The sequence below is a fragment of the Urocitellus parryii genome, chromosome 4, assembly GCF_045843805.1.
Source record: "Urocitellus parryii isolate mUroPar1 chromosome 4, mUroPar1.hap1, whole genome shotgun sequence".
In the NCBI taxonomy this organism is placed as follows: domain Eukaryota; kingdom Metazoa; phylum Chordata; class Mammalia; order Rodentia; family Sciuridae; genus Urocitellus; species Urocitellus parryii.
This window is the reverse complement of record NC_135534.1, coordinates 197478747-197504546: the sequence shown is the minus strand read 5'-3', so window position 1 is coordinate 197504546 and position 25800 is coordinate 197478747. Positions and strand designations below refer to the sequence as shown.

General features: G+C 44.4%; 1 protein-coding gene across 4 annotated transcripts in view; it reads left to right on the top strand.

Annotated features, from left to right (window-relative positions):
- Window positions 1-1151: 1151 nt before the first annotated feature.
- Window positions 1152-25800, top strand: part of Cdk5rap2 (CDK5 regulatory subunit associated protein 2) — a 181016-nt gene continuing 156367 nt past the window's right edge. For all 4 annotated transcript variants that reach the window (XM_077797085.1, XM_077797084.1, XM_026408635.2 and 1 more), the window contains exons 1-3: window positions 1152-1367; window positions 11742-11809; window positions 14682-14749. In XM_077797085.1, the coding sequence (XP_077653211.1) occupies window positions 1309-1367; window positions 11742-11809; window positions 14682-14749 (195 nt within the window). In that variant the 5' untranslated portion in view covers window positions 1152-1308. The remainder of the gene's footprint in view (window positions 1368-11741; window positions 11810-14681; window positions 14750-25800) is intronic.

The window sequence follows — 25800 nt, the reverse complement described above, 5'->3', positions numbered from 1 at the left end:
CTGATCATGAAACACTACTGTGTGTTTCTACTGCAGAAGAAAAAACAACTTCCCACATAGACTTTCCTTTGTGCAATCAATTCTATTTTCAGTTTCCAGGATCACTGGCGGGGTTAGCACATAATCTAGGAGCATGGTATTGCTGAATAGGGCAACGGATTAATACTTTAAGTATCTCATTAGAAAATGCAACCATGTGAGCTTGACATTATCTGCCTCACTTTATCCATGAGGAAACCTAGGTGCAGCAAGGGTAAGATATCTCCAGGTTACAGGATGAACTGGACTCAGAATCCAGGCACGCAGATGTCCAGTCCGGCAGTCACACCGTCCCCACTAAAACTCACCTCTTAGCCACCCTGAAGCCATTACTTTAGGAAAAGAGGCCAACAAACCACTTAAATATTGTGTTGTCTGGATGTAGACCGCATGTCTTAGTCCCAAATTCTAAGATGGAGTAAAAGAAACAAATGGGAAAGACAGGCTGTGCATTAAGAAAGACACCCAGAGCCATGATCCAGTTGTCAGGAGCAGCACATCTGGCTCCAATTGACAGTAAATTTACTGTGTAATTAACTTGGGCGAGTTTACTGATTGGGCCTATTTACAGATTGTAGGTGCGAGTCTCAATGGTAACAAAAGATCACTAAATGCGAGCTTGGAGTGGGAGTATGGCTGGCCACTTGGCTTGGGGGATGAGTTGTTTCAAACTGTGTGCAAAGTACGCTTACTTTAGGACCCCGCAGGCAGAAATTTTCTAAAGCGAAGCAGTACCTGATATATCTGAGTTTCAACTCGAGAAGAAGACTCTTTGGTGTATAGTTTCCAAGGTTCTAGAAAAGCAAACATTGGTTAAGAAACTCTGAGCTGCGGTGAGCTATATTCTCAGCTCCCGCTTAAATTAACGGATCAGGACCAGCGTTCACCCTCAACAAAGATGGCGCCGGTCCTGGCCTCAGCCTGGGTGCCCTAAAAAAACATGGCATCCAGCTTCTCCTTCCTTAGTTTTGGACGGCCCAAGCGAAAAAGCTCTGCCCTTAGTTAAGATGGCGCCTGCCCACCTGTCCCTGCCCGGCCTCTGGCCTTAGCAGATTGGCTTCACTGCGCGCGCCTCGTCGACCCCGCCTCATTTCCGTAGGAAGAAGCGGCCGGAAAGATGGCGGCGGCTGCGGTTTGAATTCCAGCGGCGCCGCCGGAGTCCCAACAAGAGCTGGGTTAGAGGGGGCGGGGACCTGGGAGCCAGGCGGATCGCGACAAGCCAGCGGAACCAGTGGCGCCTTCGCCACAGATACCAATGCCTCTGTGTCCATGATGGACTCCGTGTTGGAAGAGGACGTCACCCTCCCCGGGACGCTCAGCGGCTGCAGGTGCGGCCGCGACATTGGAGGCCGGGGTCCCCACTGATGGGGGTTCTCCCTAACCGGATTTGGAGTTTGCTATTGAGGGTGTTTGAGAGTGGCCAGGGGCAGTGCACTGGGTGGGTTCCTTCGGGAAGGGTCTCTGGAGAGCCCACCTGCTGATACTGTGGGCTCTGGGTCCCCACCTACACTGCACTAGGCTGATACTTGGGGACATACTTTTGAAGAGGTTGTGGAGGACAAACAGGTAAAGGGTTTTATAAAAGAGTCGGGTGAGAGAGAACCGTTTGGAGTCTGCCATCTGTGGGGGCTGGATGGAGGACAGGGAGGGGCTTCGAGGGCACTGGTGATTCATTATGAGGCATGTAGTCATTATGTCTGTCTAGACTTTGTTTATGGGGGACACACAGTGGCTATGCAGACAGAGGTAATGGAGTGTAATGGTTAAGAACCTTGGATGGAGATGGACAGAACTGGAATCCAATCCAGTCCTGTAAACTGACCAGCTGTGTGATGGTGGTAAAGTGATTTGACCAGCTTTCCTATCAGTATAATGGGCTAGTGGTGATACCCTCACATTATCATTGGTGTGAGGACTAAAAGAAGTGATGCTTGCCTGGAAATTTGCTTGACAAGTGTAGGGCCTGGTACCAGTGCTGAAAAAAGTATACTGCGTTGCCTTATTATTACTACAATAGGTTGAGTAGCCCTTATCTGAAATGCTTGGGATCAGAAATGCTAGGAATTTTGTATTTTGTAGTTTTTTTGGATTTCTGGAATATTTGCAATACATAATTAGATAACTTGAAGATGGGACCCAAGTCTAAACATGAAATTTATTGCCAGGCACAGTGGTGCACACCTGTAATCTCAGCAGCTCCGGAGGCTAAGGAGGATGGAGAGTTCATAAGCCAGCCTCAGCAATTTAGGGAGGCCCTGAGCAACTTAGCAAGACCCTGTCTCTAAATAAAATACATAAAAAGGTCTGGGGATGTGGCTCAGTAATTAAGTGCCCCTGAGTTCAATCCATAGTGCAAAAAAAAAAAAAAAAAAAAACCACCAAAAAAACCATGAAATTTATTTATGTTTCACATATACAAAGCCTAAAGGTAATTTTGTACAGTATTTTAATTTTTTTTCTTTTAGTTGAGATGGACACGATACCTTTATTTGTTTTTATGTAGTGCTGAGGATTGAACCCATCGACTCACATGTGCTAGGCAAGCGCTCTACCACTGAGCTACAACAACAGCCCTTGTACAGTATTTTTAATGTGCCTTCATGTTGACTGGGACCCGTGACCTGAGGTCAGGTGTAGCATTTTCACTTTGTGGACTTTCATATGGGTGCTCAAAAAGTTTTGAATTTCGGAGTACTTTGGATTCTGGATTTTCAAATTGGGGATGTTGAACCTATATTATCAATAGTGGTAGAAATCAGGAATGTTGGCTGAGAGTGACCCCCAATGGTCCTGCCGGAGTCTCTTCTTTCTGTAGTAGACTTGATGGAGGCCTAGACTGCTCCAGGCTAGGTTCCTTTGATTGTTCTGGACTCCTGGTAGTAGAGTGGGTAGGAAGAAATGGAGGAGAGCCCTGAGAACCTGTAGTGTTTATCCAGTTCTGTAGGACAGGCTGCTGTTTTTAGTCAACAGAGCCTAATTGAAAGGTGACCATGTTATTTGTTATGCAGACCAGGATGCTTTTAAGAGTGAAGTGGGCATAGTTAATACTTATGCCTGGATAGCAAGATAGACATAAACAGTTTCCACCTTGGGCAAACCTGGAAAATGGTTACTATTTTTACTTATTTATTTTATTTATTCTTTTTAGTTATACATGACAGTAGAGTTTATTGGGATACTCTGTTGATTGAGAACCTGCTGGATATTAGGCAGAGAGCAAGTCCCTTTGAAGCTCCTGCTAATTGGATCCTGTGAAAGTCCATCCTGTCTCTGTCTTTCCATTTTACCACACTGGCTCTCACCAGATTTTCCTGACTTCCTTCACTCATCTAATAGTCTTTAATACACTCAAAAGCTTTGTTTTTTACTTGTTCACATAAATCTGATCTTTTCATCTCAGAGAGTTCTTTTCATCTCAGTGTTGGTGGGAAACATTTGGGCTTTGGGACCCAGACTTAACTGGGTTCAATGCCATTTCTTTCACTGACAATCCTGTGACCCTGGGCAAGCCACTCATCTTGTGAGCTGAGTTTTTGCCATCTGTAAAATGGACTCATTTAAAGCTCAGGGTTGGCATAAGAATTAAAATGAGTCTGAAAGGGTTTAACCCATGTTTGACCTACAGTAGAAACTCCGCAGATCTGCAAACATTCCTTTCCTTCCCCTCCTTGCCTTTGCATGACCCAGGTGCTACCTACATACCTGGTAACTGCCATTACCCTCCATGACTCCCTGCCATTTTCAGGGTGAAGCTCTTTAATAGGGCTTCTGGGGTCCTTCATACTCTGGCGCCATCTGCTTCTGTAGCCCTCCTCTCTGCCTAATTTCCCAACTCTGCCTCCTCCCTGAGCCCCTTCCCCATGCCTGGCTGCCATGTCGTTTCTTACTGCCAGACCTGGGCACTTGCTGTACCTGCTATCTGGATTACCCTCCCCACTGCCCTTTGCCCTTTGTCCTATTAACACATCATTTTCCAGGTCTCAATTTAGGTGTCATTTTTGGGAAACCCTGCTGACATTCACCATTCTCATCAGGGCCATCTGAAACTTTCCAGCCACCCTTACCTGTCATTGACCTGTCTTAGCCCTTGTTGATCTCACTGAATTTTGTTGACCAGGACTGACTGTCAAATAGGAATACGACATAAGTTACATAAAATTTTCTAGTAGCTGCATTAAAAAAAAGTGATGAAAAGGTGTTTTTTTCTTTTCTTTTTTTTTTTAATTGTGGTGCTGGGGATGAAAATCAGGGCCTTGTTCATGCTTGGCAAGCCCTCAGACATTGAGCAAATTCCCCAGTCGAAATGGGTAAATTTAATAATTTATTTATTTAGCCTAATATTTCCATATATTATCAACTAATTTGTAGTTAGTACTAATGAGATATTTTCCATTCTTTTTCAATCTTACTAAATCTTTGATATCTGGTATGAATTTTGCACTCACTTATAGCCCTTCTGAACTTAGATGAACCACATTTCAAGTGCTTAATGGGTCCTTGTGGCTGGTGGCTCCTGTTTTGGGCACTGAAGCCACTGGCTGTTAACTTATTTGTTGCCCAGATCAGATGGGGACCCATATGAGAGCAAGGACTGTATTTTGTTCATCTCTGTAACCCCAGTTCTCATCCTAGTACCTGGCATAATAGGGGCTCATGATTTTTGTGAAATCATTGAATAACAAATATCCTCTTGTTACAAGTGGTACCACTGAGGCTCTGAGAGGTGAATAGTCTGGGAACAAACACACACACACACACACACACACACACACACACACGTACATGATCAAATTAGGACTACTGTCTAAGCTCGCTGACTCCAGAGCTGTCCAGCTTTCCAACTAGTTCTCTGAACTAATTCAAGGTTGAGAGGATTTGGGGAGGATCTATCTAACAGAGCTCCTGGCACTGAACTGGCCCTTGAAGAGTGGCAAAAATATCCTTAAAATATCCTGAGAGAGGCAGAGTTTCCATTTGGTGGTCACATGCAGGAGGATAATTCCTAGGATAAAGTCATACCTTTTTTACTCTAATGTACTTTTTGAAGGGCCCTTCTGCTTGGTAGTTTCCAATTCCCAGTTTTAAAGTCTAAACTGGAGTCCAGTTTGTCCTTAGACTTTTGTTGAATTAGGTCAGTTTACATCATTCCTTGTAAATCTGTGGGTACCCCAGACTGCTCTAGCTCTATGAAACTTAGATCCAGATTCTGGCCACAGGGACCTTGCCCAAGCCAAGGCCCTTTATTAAGTCTTGCCTGTTGGTGTGGGAAGAACCTGGGCTTGCTAGTTGGAAGGACTGTATAAACCCCCATGTGACTAGATGCGTGGCTTTGTGTAAGCCATTTAACTTTTGTGAGCTTCAGTTTCTCCTTGATGACAATACCTATTTTATCGATGGCTGTGTGGGTGACGTGGAAGTGCCTGGCACCTACTGGGGAGAGTGAAATGTTAGCTAGCTGGGTTGTGCTAATGCCATAGTGTGCTGTTTTCTGGACAGGATCTTGTGTGCCAGTGCCCTGAGCCCTTCCTCTGTGCAGGCTCCAGTCTGCCTTTGCTTAGCTGTGGGCTTCCTGAGGTCTGAGCCCAGGCCCAGTGACCCATTGGCTCCTCCAGCACATGGCCTCTAAGTGCCTGATGCCTGGTTAGGAGCAGACCAGACTTCTTTAGCTATAAGCACAGTTTGTGCTTTGGGCAGAGAAACTGGGTGCTAGAAAGGGGAGGTCAGGAAAGAGGATGGTGGATTGCAATTTCTGGTGAGGGCTTGAGGGTGACAGGAGTGCTACTGCATTCCAGGGTACCCCTGGCTGTGGGTTTGAGGACAGCATAGTTCATCTCACTGAATCTTTAGCTCCTAGACTGTGCCTACACGTGGTGGAGGCCCAACACTTATTTGCTGAACAAACCAAGTTTCTTTCCTTTTTTTTTTTTTAGAGATGAAGATCATGTAATATAGGCCCCATATTTAGTGGTGAAATGATGCTTTGCAATCACTGTGAGAAAATCCACAATTTGGCATTATCTGTTACAGTAAAAAATATGCCTGTATGTTTCTTTTTTTAAAAAAAAGATTTATCAAGATCTACTTCATGTACCATAAATTTCGCCCATTTACAGTATACTGTTTAGTGGTTTTTAGTGTATTTGCAGAGTTGTACAACCATTACTGCCATCTGATTTTTTATTTTTTGGTACTAGTGATTGAACCTAGGGATACTCTTCCATTGAGCCACATCCTCAGCCCTTTTTATTTTGAGACAGGGTCTCACTAAGTTCTTTAAGGCCTCTCTAAGTTGCTGAGGCTGGCTTTGAACTTACGATCTTCCTGCCGCAGCTTTCTGAGTCACAGGGATTAGAGGCATGCGCCATCGCTGCCCTCCAGTTGAACCTTTTCATCATTCACAAAAGATAGCAATCCCTCCCTCTTCCTCCGCTGCCCTGTTGCACCCACTTCAGCCCTGTGCAACCACTGTTTGCTTTTTGTCACTTGATTTCATATAAATGGTAACTTACAATATATGATCTTCAGGACTCGGAGTGTAGCTCAGTAGTAGAGCACTTGCCTAGCATTCCAGGTCCCCTGGGTTCCATCCCCAGCAAAACACACACACACACACACACACACACACACACACACACGCACACGCACACGCACACACGGAGTCTTTTGTGAGATTCATCCATGTTGTAGCATGTATCAGTACTTCATTTCTTTTTATGGTCAAATAACTTTCCATTGTACCCAGGTACCACACACTGTTTAGTCATTCATGTTCATGAACATTTGGGTTGCTTATTTTTTAAATCTATTATGAATAGCATTGCTATTATGTACAATTTATTCTTCTCTTTCTCCTTCTCTTACAGTGTTGGGAATCGAACCCAAGGCCTACTACATGCTAGGCAGGAGCTCTACCACTGAGCCACCCCAGCCCTCTTTATTTTAATTTGAGACAGGGTCTGACAAAGTTTTGGAGGCTGGCCTTGAACTTAGCAATCCTCCTGCCTCAGTGTCTGGAGTAGCTGGGATTATGGGGTTGTGCCCCTATGCCTGGCTTTGTCCACAAGTTTTTGTATGGACATATATTTTCATTTCTTTTTTTTTTTTTTTTTTTTTTAAATTAAAGAGAGAGTGAGAGAGGGGAGGGAGGGAGGGAGAGAGAGAGAGAGAGAGAGAGGGAGGGAGGGAGGGAGGGAGGGAGAGAGAGAGAGAATTTTTTTTAATATTTATTTTTCAGTTCTCGGCGGACACAACATCTTTGTTGGTATGTGGTGCTGGGGATCGAACCCGGGCCGCACGCATGCCAGGCGAGCGCGCTACCGCTGAGCCACATCTCCAGCCCTATATTTTCATTTCTCTTGGGCATGTGCCCAGGGGGTTTGCTGAGCTTTCTGGGAACTCGGTATCATTTTCAGGCACCGAGTAACTATTCCAAAGTAGCCTCGTCTCTCCCACAAGCAGGGTTTGAAGGTTCTAGTTTTATTCACATCCTCACCAGCACTTGTTATTTTTTTGTCTTTTTATAACCTCCATTGGAGGTGTGACATGCTATCTCATTGTGGAATTGCTTTATATTTCTGTAATGACTAATCATATTAAGTATTTAAAAAGATTTTTTTAGTTGTAGATGGACACAATACCTTTATTTTATTTCTTCTTAAAATTTTTATGTGGTGTCAGCGATTGAATCCAGTGCCTCGTGCATGCTAGTCAGGTGCTCTACCACTGAGCCACAAACCTGACCCCCATATTAAATAATTTTTTTATGTGTTTATTAGCCCTTTGTGTTTTCTTTGGTGAAATGTTTAATCAAATCCTTTGTCCGGTTTTAAAATTGTGCCTATGTTTTGACCCAGAAGTTCCACTGCCTGCTATCAATCTTAGAGAAACCCTCATACATGTGCACAGTGAGACCTGTATACATACAGCTTGTTTGTAAAAGAAAAATGGAAACAAACTGAGTTACTATCAGTAGGAGATTGGGTAAATACCCATCCTTTCAAAAGTGACTTTCAGACTGTTTGTGACCCATTGGTAGCTCATGCAATTCAGTTTAGTTGGTTGCAACCAGACCTTTAAAAAGTGAAACAGAATAGAAAGTAGTTCTGGAATTAAGGACTGATCGTGGTCAGTAAAGTTTGAAAAACAGTGCTGTGGAATGCTTTGTGGGAGTTACAAATATTGAAGCACACACGTTAGTACTGTCATCAGAACATCTTCAGGACACCTTTTAGTAGAGGAAAAATGTTGCAGAATAGTATGTATAGTTGGTCCGCATTTGTTTTCTCTTTATGCTAGGAAATAAAACCCCATGTCTAGAGAAGGGCCTGGAGGATCCGATGTGCATCTTCTGACGTCAGTGGTTACTGCTGAGGGGAAACTGAAGTGGGCGTGAGGAGTGGTCAGGGAGAACTTTAGGTGTAGCTGGAGTTTTGTATTTATGTTTTTCTCTAATTAAGAATGAATCTCATGGGATGAAAAAGGAATTGTTAAAAGGCAAACAAAGGCGCACTTGTTGGTGTGATGTTTCCGAACGTGATGTCCAGTTCCCTCCATGGCTCTCCTGCACTGTCAGTGAAACGCTGGGTCCTGGATTCTTGTGAAGTGAAAGGAGGATTGTTGCTGGCAAATAGAAGCCCAGAGGGGAGGCCTCCCCTAGGGCGGTGATGGAGCCGGAGAGGAGAGAGGAGGTGCAGCTGCACGGGGGTGTGGGGGGGCACTCGCTCACTCAGCAAAGTCCAGAATACCAGTGTATGCCCTGTGCCAAGCACCACAAGCCCTCTGCCTCCATGCATTGGGTCCCCCACCATACCCCAGGAAGGTGTTGGGGACATCAGGGTGATGTAGAGGAACAGAGCATGGGATTTGAAGTTGGGCCAGCTTGAGTTTTGTAGCTTTACTTTTCTGGGCCTTTGTTTTCTCATTTTAAACAAAATGGCAGCATTTTAGGAAGTTTTAGAAAGCTCAGCAGGCTGTGATGAGGACTAAGTGGGAGGCTGCCTGCCTGCCCAGGATATCTGCACGGTGAGGGTGCCCGACAGGGTGGGTTTCTTCTGATTGCTTACCTTTGCACGTGAGGAAACTGGCACTCTACCATGTGTCATGTTACTTAGTGGCTTTGGGCAGCCCAGGCAGGGATGTGGCACCAGGAACTGGGTTTTGGCTCACTAACCCTTTGTGATTTTGAGTAGATAAGTTCCTCTACCTTCTGGACTTCATTTGTCCACCTATGAAAGGGTGAACTCATGTCTGAGCCCTCTTTTGATGACCTTGTTTAATTTCCAGGGCTCTCCATGAGGCCCCAACCTTATTCTAAGGCCAAGAGTGAGGGAGTGATCAGAATGGGAAGGTGTAGTTGGAACTGACTGGAGGGTGCAGATGACAGATAGCGTTTTGAGAGCAGGCAGGTAAAATTTGGCAGCTTCAGTGTTTGCCTGTTGGAAGCCGAGACAACTTTGTCTTTGTCTGCCAGATAGTTTTCAGGTGTGATTGACCTTGGCTTGAGTTACTCATGGGCTGTTCCAGCCAGTGGGAGTTAATGTAATGGTCCTGGCAGAACGAATCCTGGTCAAAGATCTAGGACCAGACTCCAGGGTAAGCCTGGCCAGTAACCTTGTATGTGACTTGTGCTTTTGCGCCACTCTCTGTATAAGATGGTAGTTGAACTTGATTTTAATTTTTGAAATTCAGTGTAGAAAATGGACTTTGACCTTTGGTGATGCTTATTGGAAGAAATTAATAAATTAGAGAAAATTAAAAAGGAAGAAAGTATCTCTCATTTCCCTACAAATGATGATTTTCGATATTTCAGTGTATTTCTTTTGTCTGGGTATGTATTTATGGCCCACCCATTCTAAAAGAGGATTTGGGGTGACATTTGTGTACATTTATGTATTCAGGATTGAGGATTACTCCAAGTTTTTAATTAATCTTTATAGCAGACATATTTTATTTTCCTGATGTTGGATTTGGGTTTTTATGATAGTTTCAATTTTTGGCTCAGTCCTGAACTTAAAGATTGATTTCAACTCCATATTTTGGTGATCAGGCAAAATTATCAGAGGGCAGAATGCATTTGGATTTAGAAGCAGGAAAGAGCAATCTGCTGAGAAGCTGAGCTGAGCCTCCATCAGCTCTGAGTTTTTCAGATTGGGTCAGGGAAGCATTATTAGGCAATAGACATAAAAGGCCTGGATTCTGGACTTGGTTCTCCACAGCCATGTGACTCTGGCTAGGACACTGACATTGTCTGGGCTTCAGAGCCTTCCTTTGAAAAATGCATGAACCCTCAGGGAATTGGGCAGTTCTAACGATGGTAAATATTTCATGAATTATAAATTGTAAAACATTATGTGTTTCAAGATGACAGTGATGTTTTTCTCCTGCTTATGGAGGGTCCACAATATGCCAAGTACATTGCTGGGCACTTTGTATCTTGTTTGATTGCCCATTACTTTATGAAGTACTGCTTTTCTCCTGTTACAGCTGAAGGGGGCCAGGCTTGGAGAGGTACCTGCAGAGGCTATGCTACAACCCAGGGCAGTTTCTGTTGTGTCAAATCATACCTCCAGTTATGGTCTAAATCCCTAAATCCTCACTGAACCTATTTATATAACTCAACCAGTAAAACATCTTGGATGAGTGGATTCTGCTTTTTTGTTTGACATTCTTTTGCTTTGGAGCTGGGGGTCCAACCCAGGGCCTTGCATGATATGCAAACTCTACCACTGAGCTGTACTCCAGCCGTCTGACATTCTTAAGGCATCTAAGTTGGTGCCTGATTCCCAGAGTTTTAAATTTTGGTTGAAATGGCATTGTTTCAGCCAGCTTTTTCACCGCTGTAACCAAAAGACCTGACCAGAACAGTTTTAGAGGAGGAGAAGTTTATTTGGTCCTCCTGATTTGAGAGATCTCTATTTATAGTCAGCTGTTTCCAGGAGAGGCAGAGCATCATGGTGGAAGAGAGTGGTGGAGGAAAGCAGCTCAGGACATGGCCTCCCGGTGGGGAGAGAGAGGGGTGGGGGGAAGGAGGGAATGCACTCACCTCACCATGGACAAAATATAAACCCTAGAGGCCTGCCCTCAGTGACCCACCTTCTCCAGCTACATCCTACCTGCTTACAGTTACCACCCAAATAACCCGTATCAGGGGATTAATGCACTGATTAGGTTAAGGATCTCATCATTTCAACTTTGAACTTTCTTGAATTGTCTCATACATGAGCTTTTTGGGGACACCTAATATCTAGACCATTGCAGGCATATTTATGATAATAATAATGATGATAACAAAACAATAGATGTCATTTATTTAGGACCTACTATATGCTGTGTTTATGTACCTAAATTGACTAATTTTCGCAGGTAGACTACAGCATTCTACTCATAAAATTTATGTAATTACTGTGTACTTGGCACAGTGCCTCTGCACCCAGCACACATTTGGCACATGGAACATTAGATGTGTGAAGGAATGCATGAATGACCCATCTAGCAGGGGTCGGTCACACAGCTCCTGATGTTAGAGCTGGAATTGCGTTCTGAGGCGGAACTCGGCCCCAGTGCCTGAGCTTCCTGCCTCCCAGGTAGCTGGGCTGTGTGTCCCTCTCAGCTGTGGCCTGGTGATGCCATTCATATCTCGGCAGTCTGAACAGTCTCTGTTGTGCAAACCTGGCTCCTCTTTTACCCTGTGTGTTCTTTCCTAGTGACCTTGCTCCTGCTTGCCCAGATGACCTGGATGGCATCAATACCTGTGTTGGATTGGAAAATGGAGGTAAGCACACAAAGCAGTCACTTTTTGACTGAGAACAAGGGAAGCAGACATGGACCAAGTGCCCTGAGGCCCGGGGCTGAACTTCCATCCCTCTGGGTCTAGAGCCCACCAGGCTTGGTACACAGCCAGTGCTCAGCATTTTACAGTACAGATGTGTTGATCTGCCCTCCACCTCCCTTCATAGACGCTGGGCAAACTCAGGAGTGCATGTCCGAGGCAGTACTTCACGGGTGCAGTTGCCTGCTGCCACGCCTGTAGGGATTCAGCTAGGGCTTGCCGAACTGAATAGCTGCATGGAAGCTGGACATGGAGCTGGTGGCTAGACCTCACACGCGGAGTCTGTTGTTCTCCAGGCCGAGTGGCTGGAGGCCTGAAGAGTTGCTGTCCGGACTTGTGCGTGCCAAGGCCTTGCAGGCAGCTGCTGGGTTCTGTCAGCCGGCTGCGGCCAATGCTGCTCAGCCCGTCCTTCACATGGCTGCTAGAGCGCACGGGACGTGGCTGAGTCAAGTGGGGTCTTGTGCTGGAGTGGATTATGAGGTGCCTTTGCAGTCAGGTCTTGCTCAGCATTCTTCAAAATTTCCATTTTTGGCAAGAGTGAAGTCCCTCCTAAGTGGCTGTGTGGTTAGTACTAGTAATTTGCCTTGTTGAACTATCTTAGAGATATCTTGACTTTGATTTTTTTCTTTCTCTCCAGAGTAATGAGATAGATATATGCAGCAGGAAGTTTTTAGAGCAGCCAGGATAACAGTCACTGTGTCATTTCTGGAGAATTCTGAAACAGATAGGCCATCCTCGGGTTTTCCTTTGGAACCTATTAACTTAAAAATCCCATAAACCTGCTCTTCTTGTCTAGAGGTAGTTAAAAGCAGAAAATTATTATATTCACTCCTTAATTCAGCCAGTGGCCAGCCCCTGCTGTCAAGCCCGTTAGCTATACTTTGTCTGTACATTGGCTTCATGCCAGACTCTGGGGGTGAAGTGCTTGGGATTCAAGCTTGAATGTCATTACCCTCGAGCCCAGGACACTGACAAACAAAAAGTTATGGTAGACATTGAAAGATTGGTGTGAAGAGAGATTTATGGGGTCAGAGTCAGGTGAGAGTTTCTGCAGAACCTGACCTAGGAGCTGAGACTTGGAGGGTGGGGGTAGAACCGTGGTAGGGAAGGAGAAGGGGAGAAGGGTCAGCTGTCTTTGACACAGGAGATGGAGCGTGGCCCATTTGAGGAACAGGAAAACAAACCTGTGTGCCTCCAGTTGCCCTGGCCCACCCCTCAGCCTCTTTCTGCTGAGTAGTTTCCAAACACTGTGCCCACCCCTGGGCCTTTGTTTGGGCATCTGTCCTTCTTATCTGCCTGCTGTCTCTCTAGGGCTCAGCTCAAAGCTAGTCCCCTTCTGTGGCTCTCCTGTGGCCTGTGTAGTTGTGCTTCCACTTCATTTCATTTATTCCTCTTGGCTACTTTTAAAATGTCCCAAATGAAACCAGTCCTCATCCACTTACATCACCTCCAGCCTGGATTCTCCCTGAGTTACCCCGACAGTCTCCTAAGCCCCTTGTAGTCTGTTCTCAGCCAGGCAGCCAGAGGGAGCTCGTAGAAACCTGAGTCTGCTCATTTCACTTTCTTGCTCACAATCCCCAGGGATAGCTCTGTCTGTAGAAGAACCCACAGGGCCATGTGCAGCCTGTCCCTGGAACCTCTCCTGTCTCCTCTTCTACTGTGCCCTTTGTGTATTGATCTTAGCGGTTGTCTCATGGCTGGTCCTCAGAACCCAGGGGCGCCCTCCATCTCAGGCATCTCCCTGTACCTGGAGTGTTCCTCTCCAGGCCACTGGCTGCTTCCCTTCAAGTCTGCCAGACGTGGCCTTCTCGGTGAGGCCTTCCTCAGTTGCAGTGCCCACCCTGCCCCTGGCATTTCCCACTCTCACTCACTTTGTCTCCATGGCTTTATTACCTTTTAACATATCTGGCAATTGCCTGATTATTTTGTTTGTTGCCTGTTTTCCTCTGAATAGCAGCTCCATTTGTTGCCTGATGTGGCCACATCCCAAACTGCCTAGCAGAAAGTCGGCTCTCAGCGCATCTTTGCTGGGAGAGTGAATCCGTTCATTTTCTCCACACACGCTTACTCAACACCTGCAAAGCTCCAGGAGCTGGCTCAGCATGCTCACAGTTTGTTGTCCTCTCTGTTCTGCCCCCTTGTGGGAACCCTTGGGTGCAGGATCTTGTCTTCATCATGTCCCCCGGCACATAGGATGGTGCTTGGTGCAGAGCAGGTGTTTGCTAAGTGTTTGTTGAATTAAGTTGTGGAAAAACTTGGGTGCTGGAAAAGTCAGTACTCATCTAAAGCAGGGGTTGACTGTTGGCACCCATTAGCTGACTTAGGAAGTAAACTCTTGTTGGAACGCACCACATTGTTATGAATTGGTTGTGGCTGTTTTTGTGCTATTGCAGGAATCAAGTAGCTGTGACAGATTTTAGGCTTTGTTTGTAGCCTGCAAACCCTAGAATGGTCATTGTCTGGTGTTTTTAAGAGAAATTGGCCAGCCCCTGCTATCAAGTTCGTTAGCCATACTTTGTTCCAGAGTCTGACTTGAGAGGTTGAGGAAGCACATGTCAGTACAATCTGCTGTGCTGTGTGCCTGCATCCTCCGAAATGCATGGTTACACTGGGGATAGTTTAAATACCTTGTCAGTGTTGAAATAAAATGGTTTAGAGCTTTCCCTAGACTTGAATCAGTAAATCACAATAGGCAGGAAGCGCCAGCATGGCACATGTGGAAGCTATTCTTGTCTTCTCAGGGCTCTAGGCCTTAAAGGGAATGTTGGGCAGTTTGCATGCCATGACGTTTTCCGTCTGTTTTGCCTTTTTCCAGAGCTCCCACAAGTGTCAGAAGAAAAGGTGTCTCCCACCAGAGTACGGAACATGAAGGACTTTGAGAATGTAAGTGGAGATGCCAAATCATTATTCCTGACAGATCAAGCCTGCTGCCGCTGTCCAACCAGACCCAGGAGAGAGCTCCTTTCTGGGGACTGTGTATTCTCTGTGCTACTGTTCCATATGCACACAGTCAGCCTTTCATATGAGGGCCACTTGCAGGTCCAGCTTTGGGTATTTGATGAGGGTGTTCCATATTGCACAGTTGAGGGTAGCTAGCATTTGTCGAATGCCTTGCAGTAACATAAGGCACATTATTTATGGTTCCTAATTAGTCCTTGCTTCAACTCTTCAGGTATTTTGTATTATCTCTACTTTACAAACAAGGAATCTTAAGAGTGGGAAAGACTTGTTTCAGGTCATATGATATGTGAGGGGATACACAGCTGGAATTGGATTCCATGTTTTTAGTGATTGCAGAACCATTATTCTTTCCGGTGCCTTGCACCCCCCTGGTATTTTGTAGACGTGGTCGCTGTTGAGTGGGCCGCGAGCAGCCTGCACACAGCACCAAGGAGTCATTGTGCGCCAGTGTCTTCCAGTGCTGTGTCTTTCATTTGTTAGCCGAGGGATTTTGTTGTCAGGTATCAGGAAAATAAGGTTATTTTCCCAATTCCAATTCTCTTTAACAAGTTACCTGCTGTATGCTCTCATTTATCATGGGAAGAATTAGACCCTTCTTCATTTGTAACCAAATGAAATCCATACTATGCAAGACACAGGAGATATTTATCAGAGAGAAGACGGAGGACACAGAGAGAAGGACGCGCCACAATTATGTTTCTCTCTCCCAGTTGTCTTTACAGAACAGAGTGGTGCTGTCTCTGAATTTAATTTAGAATGCTCATTACTGCTAATAGTTATCTGCAAACCACCAGTGACCAATTGAAGAAATGACTTGTCAGATCTCTAATGGAAACAAGTAATTTCTGAGCTTTGAGTTGTTATAATTTCAGCTGTACAATGCGATCTATGCTGTGGGTCTAGGGCCTCAAATGCATGAGATTTGATTATTCCATATTGTGTATAATTAAAATCTACTCTACTTTTAAGTGATTGTTCCTGTTTTATCATAAGAGTAATAATAGCTACTGTTTATCGAGTTCTTGTTCTGAGCTGGGAACTTAAAGTGTTAAACTATATATATATTACTTTACTATTAAAGCAGCTTTGCAAGGAGGTGATTATTTTTGAAGGGCACTGTTAAAGTTTAACAAAATGGTAGAATTTTGGTTGTGCATTTCGTTGCCTGCCTTTTGAATGGGAAGGAATCCTGAATCTAGCTTTCTTTATTACATGGAGGAGAGACTGAGGGCTGGGCATGAGTGTGGCAAAGCCATTCCAGAGGTGTCCATGCTGCCTGGGTCCTACCACAACTTCTGGGGTCAGATTATGTTTGTTCACTTCTGCTCAGTGACCTTGGGCCTGTCACTTAAGCTTTAACATGGGCTTGATAGTAGCCCTTACTTCATAAGGCTGTTGGGAGCTTCATGAGGGCAGCATGCGTTCCAGCACCTCCTGCGTTCTTTGTGTGGCTGTTTGTCCTTCTTTTTCTTATTGTTATTATTATACTTGTCACTTTTCTCCACTTTGCCATGTGATGGAAGTTTCACTTGTTCAGACTGCTCTTAATAGTCTATATCCAGGTTTTTTTGAAGGTGAGAAAGAGCCTTCTATGCCAGTATGTTTTAGGATTTATGTTTTTTCTTTATGACTGTGGTCCTTTGGCTGCTGTTAGGTTTTTATGGTATTAATATTTTTTATTGTACATTTTCAAGAGCAAATTCTGCAGCTGAAATTGAAATGACCACACTGTTCTCAGTATCTCCCTTTCAGGTCTTTATAGGTCACTGAAATTTTTCCTTTGGCCTTTGCTTCATTTTCGTAGCTCAGGTCATAGATCTCTGTGTGGTGATAGTCTGAACTTTCTGTGGGGTGCCTATAAAAAGTACTTGTAATATCTAAAGCTAATTTTAGAGTCAGCACATATTAAAGAAGGGACTGAAATACTTTGTTTTGAAGAGGAATTTTATGACTCCTATCTAGTCTCAGATGACTGATATCTAAACATGAGCAGTTGCATTTAGTTAGAGTCTAATAAGACCTAGGCCCTCTCATGGTCTTGCTCAGGGTTTATCTATTCAGTAAATGTTTTCACAAAATATCCCTGTGCCAGGCTGACAACCAGGGTGGGGGAACCTGCAGTGGATTAAGACCAGGTAAGTTTCCCTGCCAAGACACTCGGTGTTAGTTGGAAAGATGGGTAAAAAAATAGTCCATTGGTGAAATGTGGAAGTGCAGGCCCTGAGGGGCATGGGTCGGGTCTGGGCCTGCTGGGGGATTCAGGGACGCTTTCTTGGAGGAGCAGGAGGGACAAGTCAGGACTGGACAGGTGGAGAGGGCTGGGAGAGCATCCCTCTCAGGATGCATGTGTGGTATGAGAGAGTGGGGCAGGCATGGTGAGTTTAGGGCACTGCTCATGCCCTGGGCCTGTGAAGCAGGCTGGGGTCCCAACCCACAGGCTCTTGAACATTATGCTGCTTTGTTTGATTTTTGTCCTGAAGGTGAAAGGGAACCAGTGATGGATTTTAATTGTGGGGGGAAAGGACCAGAATTGTGCTGTCAAAAGATGACTCACTCTGGCGATTGTGAGGAGCAAGTTTTGGAGAGGAGAAGGCTGGTGGCCAGATGATGAGGTGAAAGGCTGCTGTGGTGGTGTGGACCAGAGGGAGGAATGCCGGAGCTCAGGGCGTGGAGTCCAGAGGTGTGGGGTGGGGCCAGGACATCAGCTGGAGGAGCTGGGGCACCATGTCATCCAGCCAGCCCTCAATGGACACATGGAGGCTGGAAGCCCAGAGTGGATGAGACTTATTCAGTCTTTGAACCCAGGTCTTCTGGCACAAAAAGTCCTTTCTGGTGTGTTCTCTGTGCTGCCTCAGTACTCACTGACACGTGGGAACCACACGCTGCTTCTTGTGGGTCTTTGTTAGCTAAGGATGTGGTCGCTGGGGAAGGCCCTGAGGTGGGAAGTTAGTGAGCCATCTCAGTCTTCTGTGAGACCTTGTCTCATCAGTTCTTCTAAATGATAATGTGGGGCGCTCCCTGGCTGGAGGAGACCTGGGAAGCGCATTTTGTGAAGGCCTGAGTTTATCTGCTGTGACCTATTCTGGATACTCTTTCTTTCTTTAAAAATTTTTTTTGAAGCTGGGCACATGCCTATAATCCCAGCAACTCAGGAGGCTGAGGTATGACGATGGCAAGTTTGAGGCCAGCCTTAGCAACTTAATCGAGGGCCTAGGTAACTTAATGAGACCCTGTCTTGAAATAAAAACTTAACAAAATTTAAAAAGGGATTGAATGTAGCTCAATAGCAGAGTAACCCTGGGTTCAATCTGCAATACAAAGAAAGTTTTTTTTTTTTTTTTTTTCTGTGAATGAGGAAGACCCAGAATTTGGTGTGATATGTCCAGTCCACATGATTGTCCTTATCAATATATAGAATAGTTTGGTTTTGGCCTTTGACAGCGAGTGACATCATTAGCTTTCCATCTCATTACTGATAGAATGCATTATTTAGTGACTGTGTAATATTTCATAAAGGCTTATATTAAAATGGTAGATTGAATCAATTTACATAATTGCCTACTGTTCGACATTTCAGGTGGTTTCTTATTTCTCAGAATTACAGACAAAACTGTTAAGAAGCTTTTTGGTTTGATGCCATCCCATTTATTGATAATTGATTTTACTTCCTGTGCTTTTCTTATTAAGGAAGTCAGTTCCTGTGCTGATATGTTGGAGTGTGGGCCTATGTTTACTTCTAGTATGTGCAGGGTTTCTGGTCTAATACCTAGGTTCTTGATCCACTCTGAGCTGGGTTTTGTGCAGGCTGAGAGACAGGTTAAATTTCATTCTACTATGTATGGATTTCCAGTTTTCCCAGCACCATTTGTTGAAGAGGCTGTCTTTTCTCCAATATGGCACCTTTATCTTGTATGAGGTGAGCGTGAAGAGACAGCCAACAGGATGGGAGAAAAATCTTTGCCACCTGAAACTCAGATAGAGCATTAATTTCCAGGATGTATAAAGAACTCAAAAAACTTAACACCAAAATAAAACCAAATAACCCAATCAATAAATGGGCAAATGAACTGAACAGATGCTTCATAGAAGAAGAAATATAAATAGTCAGCAAATATATGAAGAAATGTTCAACATCTCTAGCAATTAGAGGAATGCAAATTAAAACTATACTGAGATTCCATCTCATTCCAGTCAGAATGACAATTTTCAAGAATGCAAATAATAATAAGTGTTGGAGAGGATGTGGGGAAAAACGTTCACTTATACATTGCTGGTGAGACTGCAAGTTGGTGCAGCCACTCTAGAAAGAGTATGGAGATTTCTCAAAAAGCTTGGAATGGAACAACTATTTGACCCATTATCCCACTCCTTGGTATGTATCCAAAGAAGTTCAAATCAACATACTACAGTGATGCAGCCACATCAATGTTTGTAGCTGTTGTAATAGTAAAGTATGGAACCAACCTAGGACCTGTTCAATAGATGAATGGATAAAGAAAATGTAGTATATATACACAGTAGAGTATTACTCAGCCATAAAGAAGAATGACTTTATGACATTTCCCAGCAAATGGATGGATCTGGAGACTGTCATGCTAAGTGAAGTAAGCCAGTCCCCCAAAACCAGAGGTTCAGTGTTTTCTCTTATAAGTGGAAGCTAATCCACAATAAGGGGGTCGGTGAGAGGGAGAATAGAAGCGCAGTAGACATGGGGAGTGGAGGGATGGGGGTGATAAACAAAGGAAAGACAGTGGAATGAATCTGACATAGTTTTCCCGTGTACATATATGAAAACAATACAGTGAATCTTAACCACCATGTCCATCCGTAAGAATGGGACTCCAATTAGAATAAGATATATTCCATGCTTGTATAATTATATCAGAATGGATTCTGCTGTCATATATAGCTAAAAAGAACCAATTTAAAACAAAATCAAAAAACTGTGATATAATTTTGTTTATTTTATTTTTTTTTAGGGTAAATTCCTGGAAATGGGATTTAGGGATGTCAGAGGTTTCAAATATAAATAATATGCAACAAACAGTAGATTTCAGAGCAGGATTGATTTCAATGGCCTCCTCTGTAAGGGACGGGGAGACCCTTAGCCAGATGGGGCTGAAACACTTGTCTGTTTCTGTTCCCCACCTGTGTCTCTTTGTCCTTGTCCTTTGCTTGACTTGTCTCATACCCAGCTACCCAGAGGTATCTATGTTCTTGTATTGAGGTTCTTACTCCTATTTGTTGAAGATTTTTGTTCTTAGTTGAGACAGTTGGTCAACTTGGAGTGTCTTACCTGCTTTGACAAGGAGATTTGCATCTTTAAACTTGCTCTGTAATAACCATATTGTGAGTTTCTTATTATCAGAGAGCACCCCCACCCTTCCCATTGGTGTAGCCCTGAAGCTTTCAGAAGCACCGTGATGGGTAGATGCAACGTGGACTTGACATGATGAGGATTGGTTGGAGGTCTAGTTGATTGGAGGTCTGGCTGGTTGTAGGTCTTCACTGACTTGTGGCCTTGCCTTGGTGGCTTCCAGAACCTCACATCAAGTAGGCCTAATAGAGTCTTTTGTTCAGAGTCACGTGAGGATTTCATGAGCTGTGGTATGTACAGTGCCCACCCGGCGTGTCACCTGGCATGTAATGGGCACTCAGTGAGCACTAGCATATGCTCCAGTCGGAAGGTCAGTCGGTTGTAGCCACTGCCTTCGGGGGCTGCCTCATCAGTTTTAATTTTCTGTTGGTCTTTTTATGTTTCTTCGACTTTGGAATAAAATCCCTAATTTCTTGCCATGACCCCTGAGGTCCTGTCCTCAGTGGTCGGAGCTCCCTGTCTCTCTGAGCTCTGCATGTTCCTCTCTCCCCTGTAACTGCCTGGCCACACCAGCTTGTTCCTGTGTCAGGGCCTTCAGCATGTCCTACTTTCTTGACAGGACACCTCTCTCCCTTTCCTCGAATGTCAGCTCCCGGACCTGCACGTCTCAGCTTTAACATAACCTGGTTAGAGAGGCTAACCACCACTCCCTGCACTCGGGTTCTCTGTTCTAGCGAGCACTTGGCACCTTTTCTTTTCTACCGTGGATTTTATGATAGTTTATTTTTCTGTCTTTATTCATGTGCTTGCTTAACATGTCTGTCTTTACTGTACGTCTAGTACTCAACCCTGAACCCAACAAGATAGTAGACACTTAACAAACATGGGTTGATTGGATGGGTGCACGAGATAATAAATCTTCAAGTTTTGATTGCTTTATCTGTTAAGTAAGAAAAATAATATTTATTTCACAGGCTTGTGGTGAGGTTTAAATACCCTGCCAGGACAGGGCTAGCCTCTGAGGTCTTTAGTCAATGGTGTCTGCTGTGATTAGCGTTAATAAAGTGTCTGGAGACAGCGGAGCTTGAGGGAAACAGTTGGTAATGAGGGTGAGGCATGCGGAGCCAAGGTCCTAGGAGAGGAAGCAGTAGGGAGGGCCAGGGGAGGTGAGGGTGGGAGACTGGGGTGGGGGGCTTTTTGGAATAAGCCAGGAGAGGAAGAATGGGGGTGAACAGAGCAGTGGAAGACGCTGAGGAACAGGTCTGTAGCTGGCAGTGAGGTCGCAGCCCCTCTGCACACAGAGGGCTTTGCGGACGGAGTCCAGCACTTGGAATAGGTTTGGCCCAGGCCTGGGATGGCTGTTGGTGGTGACTAGAGGAGTTATAGGTCTGTGTGGGAGCCTGGCCTTTGCTCACTAGATTGAACTCCTGAGTCCCTGTACCTCTGCACATCTGGCCATGCCCTCCAAAACCCTGGCCAGATGGTGGCCTGGGCAGAGTACATTTTTACAATCTTTTTGAAGGCCATTTGGAAACAGATTTTAATAGTCTTAAAAATAAAATTGCTCTTGAGCTCAGTAATCTATTTTGGGGGAAATTGACTCCTAAAGAAACAACCTGGTGGAAGGAAAAGATCTGTTCGTGAAGGTGTTTGTTGCCACACTGTGTATATAACTGTGAAACACTGGGAATGGGGAAACTGTGTTTTACATTTGTCATTGCTGACTTCCTGTAACAAGATTGGTTGAGGGTGTTTCACAGGTGAGGAAGCTGAGGTTGAAAAGATGAATGATTTGCCCATGAGCTTGATTTGACTGAGAAGCTAAAAGAAGTCAAGTTAAACCTTGTCTTTTTGATTGTAAAGCCTGTACAGTTCCTGCTGCAGCACTCAGAGTCCATTAGTTAGTGCTCAGTAGAGAAATGGTTACGTAACTCTTAATCAATTCACTGGGCTTTTTAGTGCAGTCATTTTAAGTGATACTTAAGTGTAATTCTGCAACAATATGAAAAATACTTAAGATGTAATCTTTAGTGAAAGCAATGGAATATACGAGTTCACTTATTTTTTATTATATTTTTTAATTTGTTCTAATTATACATGAAAATAGAATGCATTTTGACACATCATACATAAATGAGTATGACTTCTCAAACATGATGTAGAGATACACAGGTCATATAGTCATATATGCACATAGGGTAATAATGTCCAATTCATTCTACTATTGCTCCTACTCACAAATTCAGTTATAATTCTACAAAAAGGTATATTCCTGATCAGAGACTGAAAAGCTTATGAAAAGAGTGGATTTCATAAGGCAATTATATGCCAGGCATTGTTTGGGTTCCATTTAAAAAATCTGTTATTGCTACAGTGTTGTTTGTTAGTAAATAGATATTTGCTTAGTAACAGTGTTCCTGATGATCACCAGGGACAATGTTGGCCTCACAAACTCATGCCAGATTGTCCTCATTTGACTGTGTTGGTAGAACTACCTTACGTGCAGTCTTGTTTACCACAGTTGGATTTGGGACAGCAAGAGTGCATGTTTTTTTTGTTTGTCTAGGTGAGGTCTCACAGTTTCTGTACTTGCAAAGAGAGTGAAAGATTATTGGCAACCCAAAGATCAGCTGAAGTGAGACATGGATTCCTTTTTAAAGCCACACCATGTTTACCGCTTGCTAAGTGCTGGGCTGTGCCAGGTGCTTAGCTCATTAGTTGTCAGAACAGCCCTGTGAGGTAATTGATTTTATCCTCATTTTATGGAAGATTTAACAGTGGTTCTAAGATGTTAAATAGTCTTCCCAAGGTCACATGACTCACAGGTAGCAACACTGGGAGTTGAGTCAGTTTCGCTGCCCCCAGAACCCTTGCTGCTGGCCCTGCTGTCTAGGGAAAGGTGATCTGGTAGGGGGCGCTTCTGCTTTGGAGCCCAGGCTCTTGCAAGCTGGTGAAGATGATAGCCAGAGTGTTATGTTTTAGATGTGAGGTGTTCCCTAAAAGCTCATGTGTGAGAACATGCAAGGAAGTTTAGAGGTAAAACAATTGGGTTATGAGAGTTTTAACCTACTTAGTACATTAATCCCCTGATAGGGATTACCTGGATGGTAACTCTGGGCAGATGGGGTATGGCTGGAGGCGCTGGGTCCCCGGGTGTGCCTTTGGGATACATATTTTGTCCTGTTGAACAGAGCTGTCTGCTGGCCATGTTCTGACCTGCTTTCCTTCACCATACCCTTCTGCCATGATGTTCTGCCTTACCCTGGGCTTTAAGAAATGGAGCCAGCCATCTATGGACTGAGACACCTGAAACCACGAGTCCCCAAATAAACTTTCCCTCCTTTAATTGTTCTTGTCAGACCTTTTGGTCACAGCACTGAAAAAGCTAGCTAAAACCCAGAGTTAGGCAGCTTGCTTAGATTTCAGTCGAGGCAGGGCTGTTTGCCCTAATTCTTTTTTTGGGGGGGTACTGGGGATTGAACTCAGGGGCACTCAGCCACTGAGCCACATCCCCAGCCCTATTTGTATTTTATTTAGAGATAGGGCCTCACTGAGTAGCTCAGTGCCTTGCTTTTTGCTGCTGCTGGCTTTGAACTTGTGATCCTCCTGTCTCAGCTTCCTAAACTGCTGGGATTATAGTTGTGTGCCACCGAACCCTGCCCGATTCTTTTTATGTTGTGGGTTTGAATTTTTCTTCCCTTTTGGATGGAGCATGAGGCTAAGCTAGGTTTTTGACAGAGTGGGAGTAGGAGGAGTTGGGGACAGAAGTTAGAACGACTGACCAGGAGTCCTGTAAAATTTCTCCCTCTCTCCAGCTTCAGAAAGCAGCATCCTCAACCATGCTGGGATGTTCCGTTTCAGATGGCTGCAGCCCACAGTAACCCCTGGGCTCCAAGGGCTGGGATTGGCAGACACAGCCCTTGCTTGGGCTGACTTTTGAGCATTATGTTTCTAAGTCATACTTGGTGGGTTTTTTATTTTTGGGTGTTTATTCCTACTGTGTGGTAAGTTGTTTTCAATTCTTCCACTTCAAGTTTCTTTTCCTCTCTTAAACTTGTTCTCGTAAAGGGAAAAGTACACATGAGAAAAATATTAATGTGGTTTAAATTCTTATGCTGTGCTAGGTACGCTACTAAACATTCTGGTTCATTTCTTCTAATTCTTATAGTAACTCTATGAAATAGGCATTTTTATAATTCCATTTTTATGGATGAAAGAACTGAGGTGCACAGTGAACTCGAGTAAGGTCATCTGCATTGTTCATTAATTTATTCACTCATTTACAAATGTTGGTCGAGTGTCTACTGTGTTCCCAATTCTCTGCTAAAAACCTCTGAGAAAACAGCCATGAAAGATTGAGTTCCTGCCCAAGGAGGGATTATATTCATGGAACAAACATGATAATAAATGAGAAACATGTAAGCTGGGCGTGGTGGTACATGCCTGTAGTCCCAGTGGCTTGGGAGGCTGAGGCAGGAGGATTATGAGTTCAAAGCCAACCTCAGCAAAAGCAAGGCGCTAAGCAACTCAATGAGACCCTGTCTCTAAAATACCAAATAGGGCTGGGATGTGGCTCAGTGGTCAAGTGCCCGAGTTCAATCCCCGGTACTACCCACTACCCCCAAATGAAACGTGTAAATAAATAAGGTGAATACAGATTGTGAACAGTTCTTGTTAGAAAATAAGAGCTGTGTGTTCCCGAGTGACATGGTGGGGAGAGATGGGCACCGCTTGAGACTGGGTGGTTTGGCAGTGATAGTTGAGCTGAGATGGGAGAGATGAGACCCAGCCACCTGGCTTTTGCTACAGGAAGAACATTGAAGGACAACAAGGGCTTGGCTTTTGAGGACCAGAAAGGAGGCCAGTGAGGCTGGAACACCGTGAACCTGCTGGAGAGGCAGCAGGAGCTAGATAGATCTTGTAGCTCTTTGTGGCTGTGGCAGGGAGTTTGATTCTAACAGTGATGTGAGAAAATAATGGAAGGTTTAAGCAGGACAGTGATATAGACTGACCTGATTCTGAAGCCCATGTGGATCTCGTGACATATACTTCCATGAGAAATTCTTAGGTGTCTGTCCATCCATCCATTGGCTGTTGTGTTTTTGACTGGAACGTGCAAGATGGCTGTGTCTCCCCATCTCTGAGAGGGGTAGCTAGAAAGGGCAGTAACTAAGGTGTAGGCAGAGTGGGAAAGTAGAGGGTGTGTGGAAGCATTTGGAAGGGTCCCCAGCCCAGCAGAGGAGACTGAGAAGTGATGGTGCGCCTAGCTGATGGCTGGCCACGTGGAAAACATGCTGCTTGTGTTTCTTTTTATTCATTTGGGCCTTTCTGACATTTGTGTGACCTTCTGAAGGCATATTTGCTTTTCTCTTATGCTTTTTTAAACTTCTTTACCTATAAATAGGACAAATATTCCTTCAAGTGTTAAGAAGAATTTTAGCATTATGTACAATGTGGGTATTCTAAGCAACTGCCATAAATATTTTATGGGTAGCTGAGTAATAGAATAAGGTTTCTTTATAGGAAGCATCTGGTGGGATAGGCTTTTTTGTTTGAATGAATGTTTTATGTGCTGTTTCCTTAAAACATTTAAGAGGAGGCTTTAATGAACCTACCAATTGTTTCTTGTGCTGTTCTTGTTAGCCACAAAATTGAA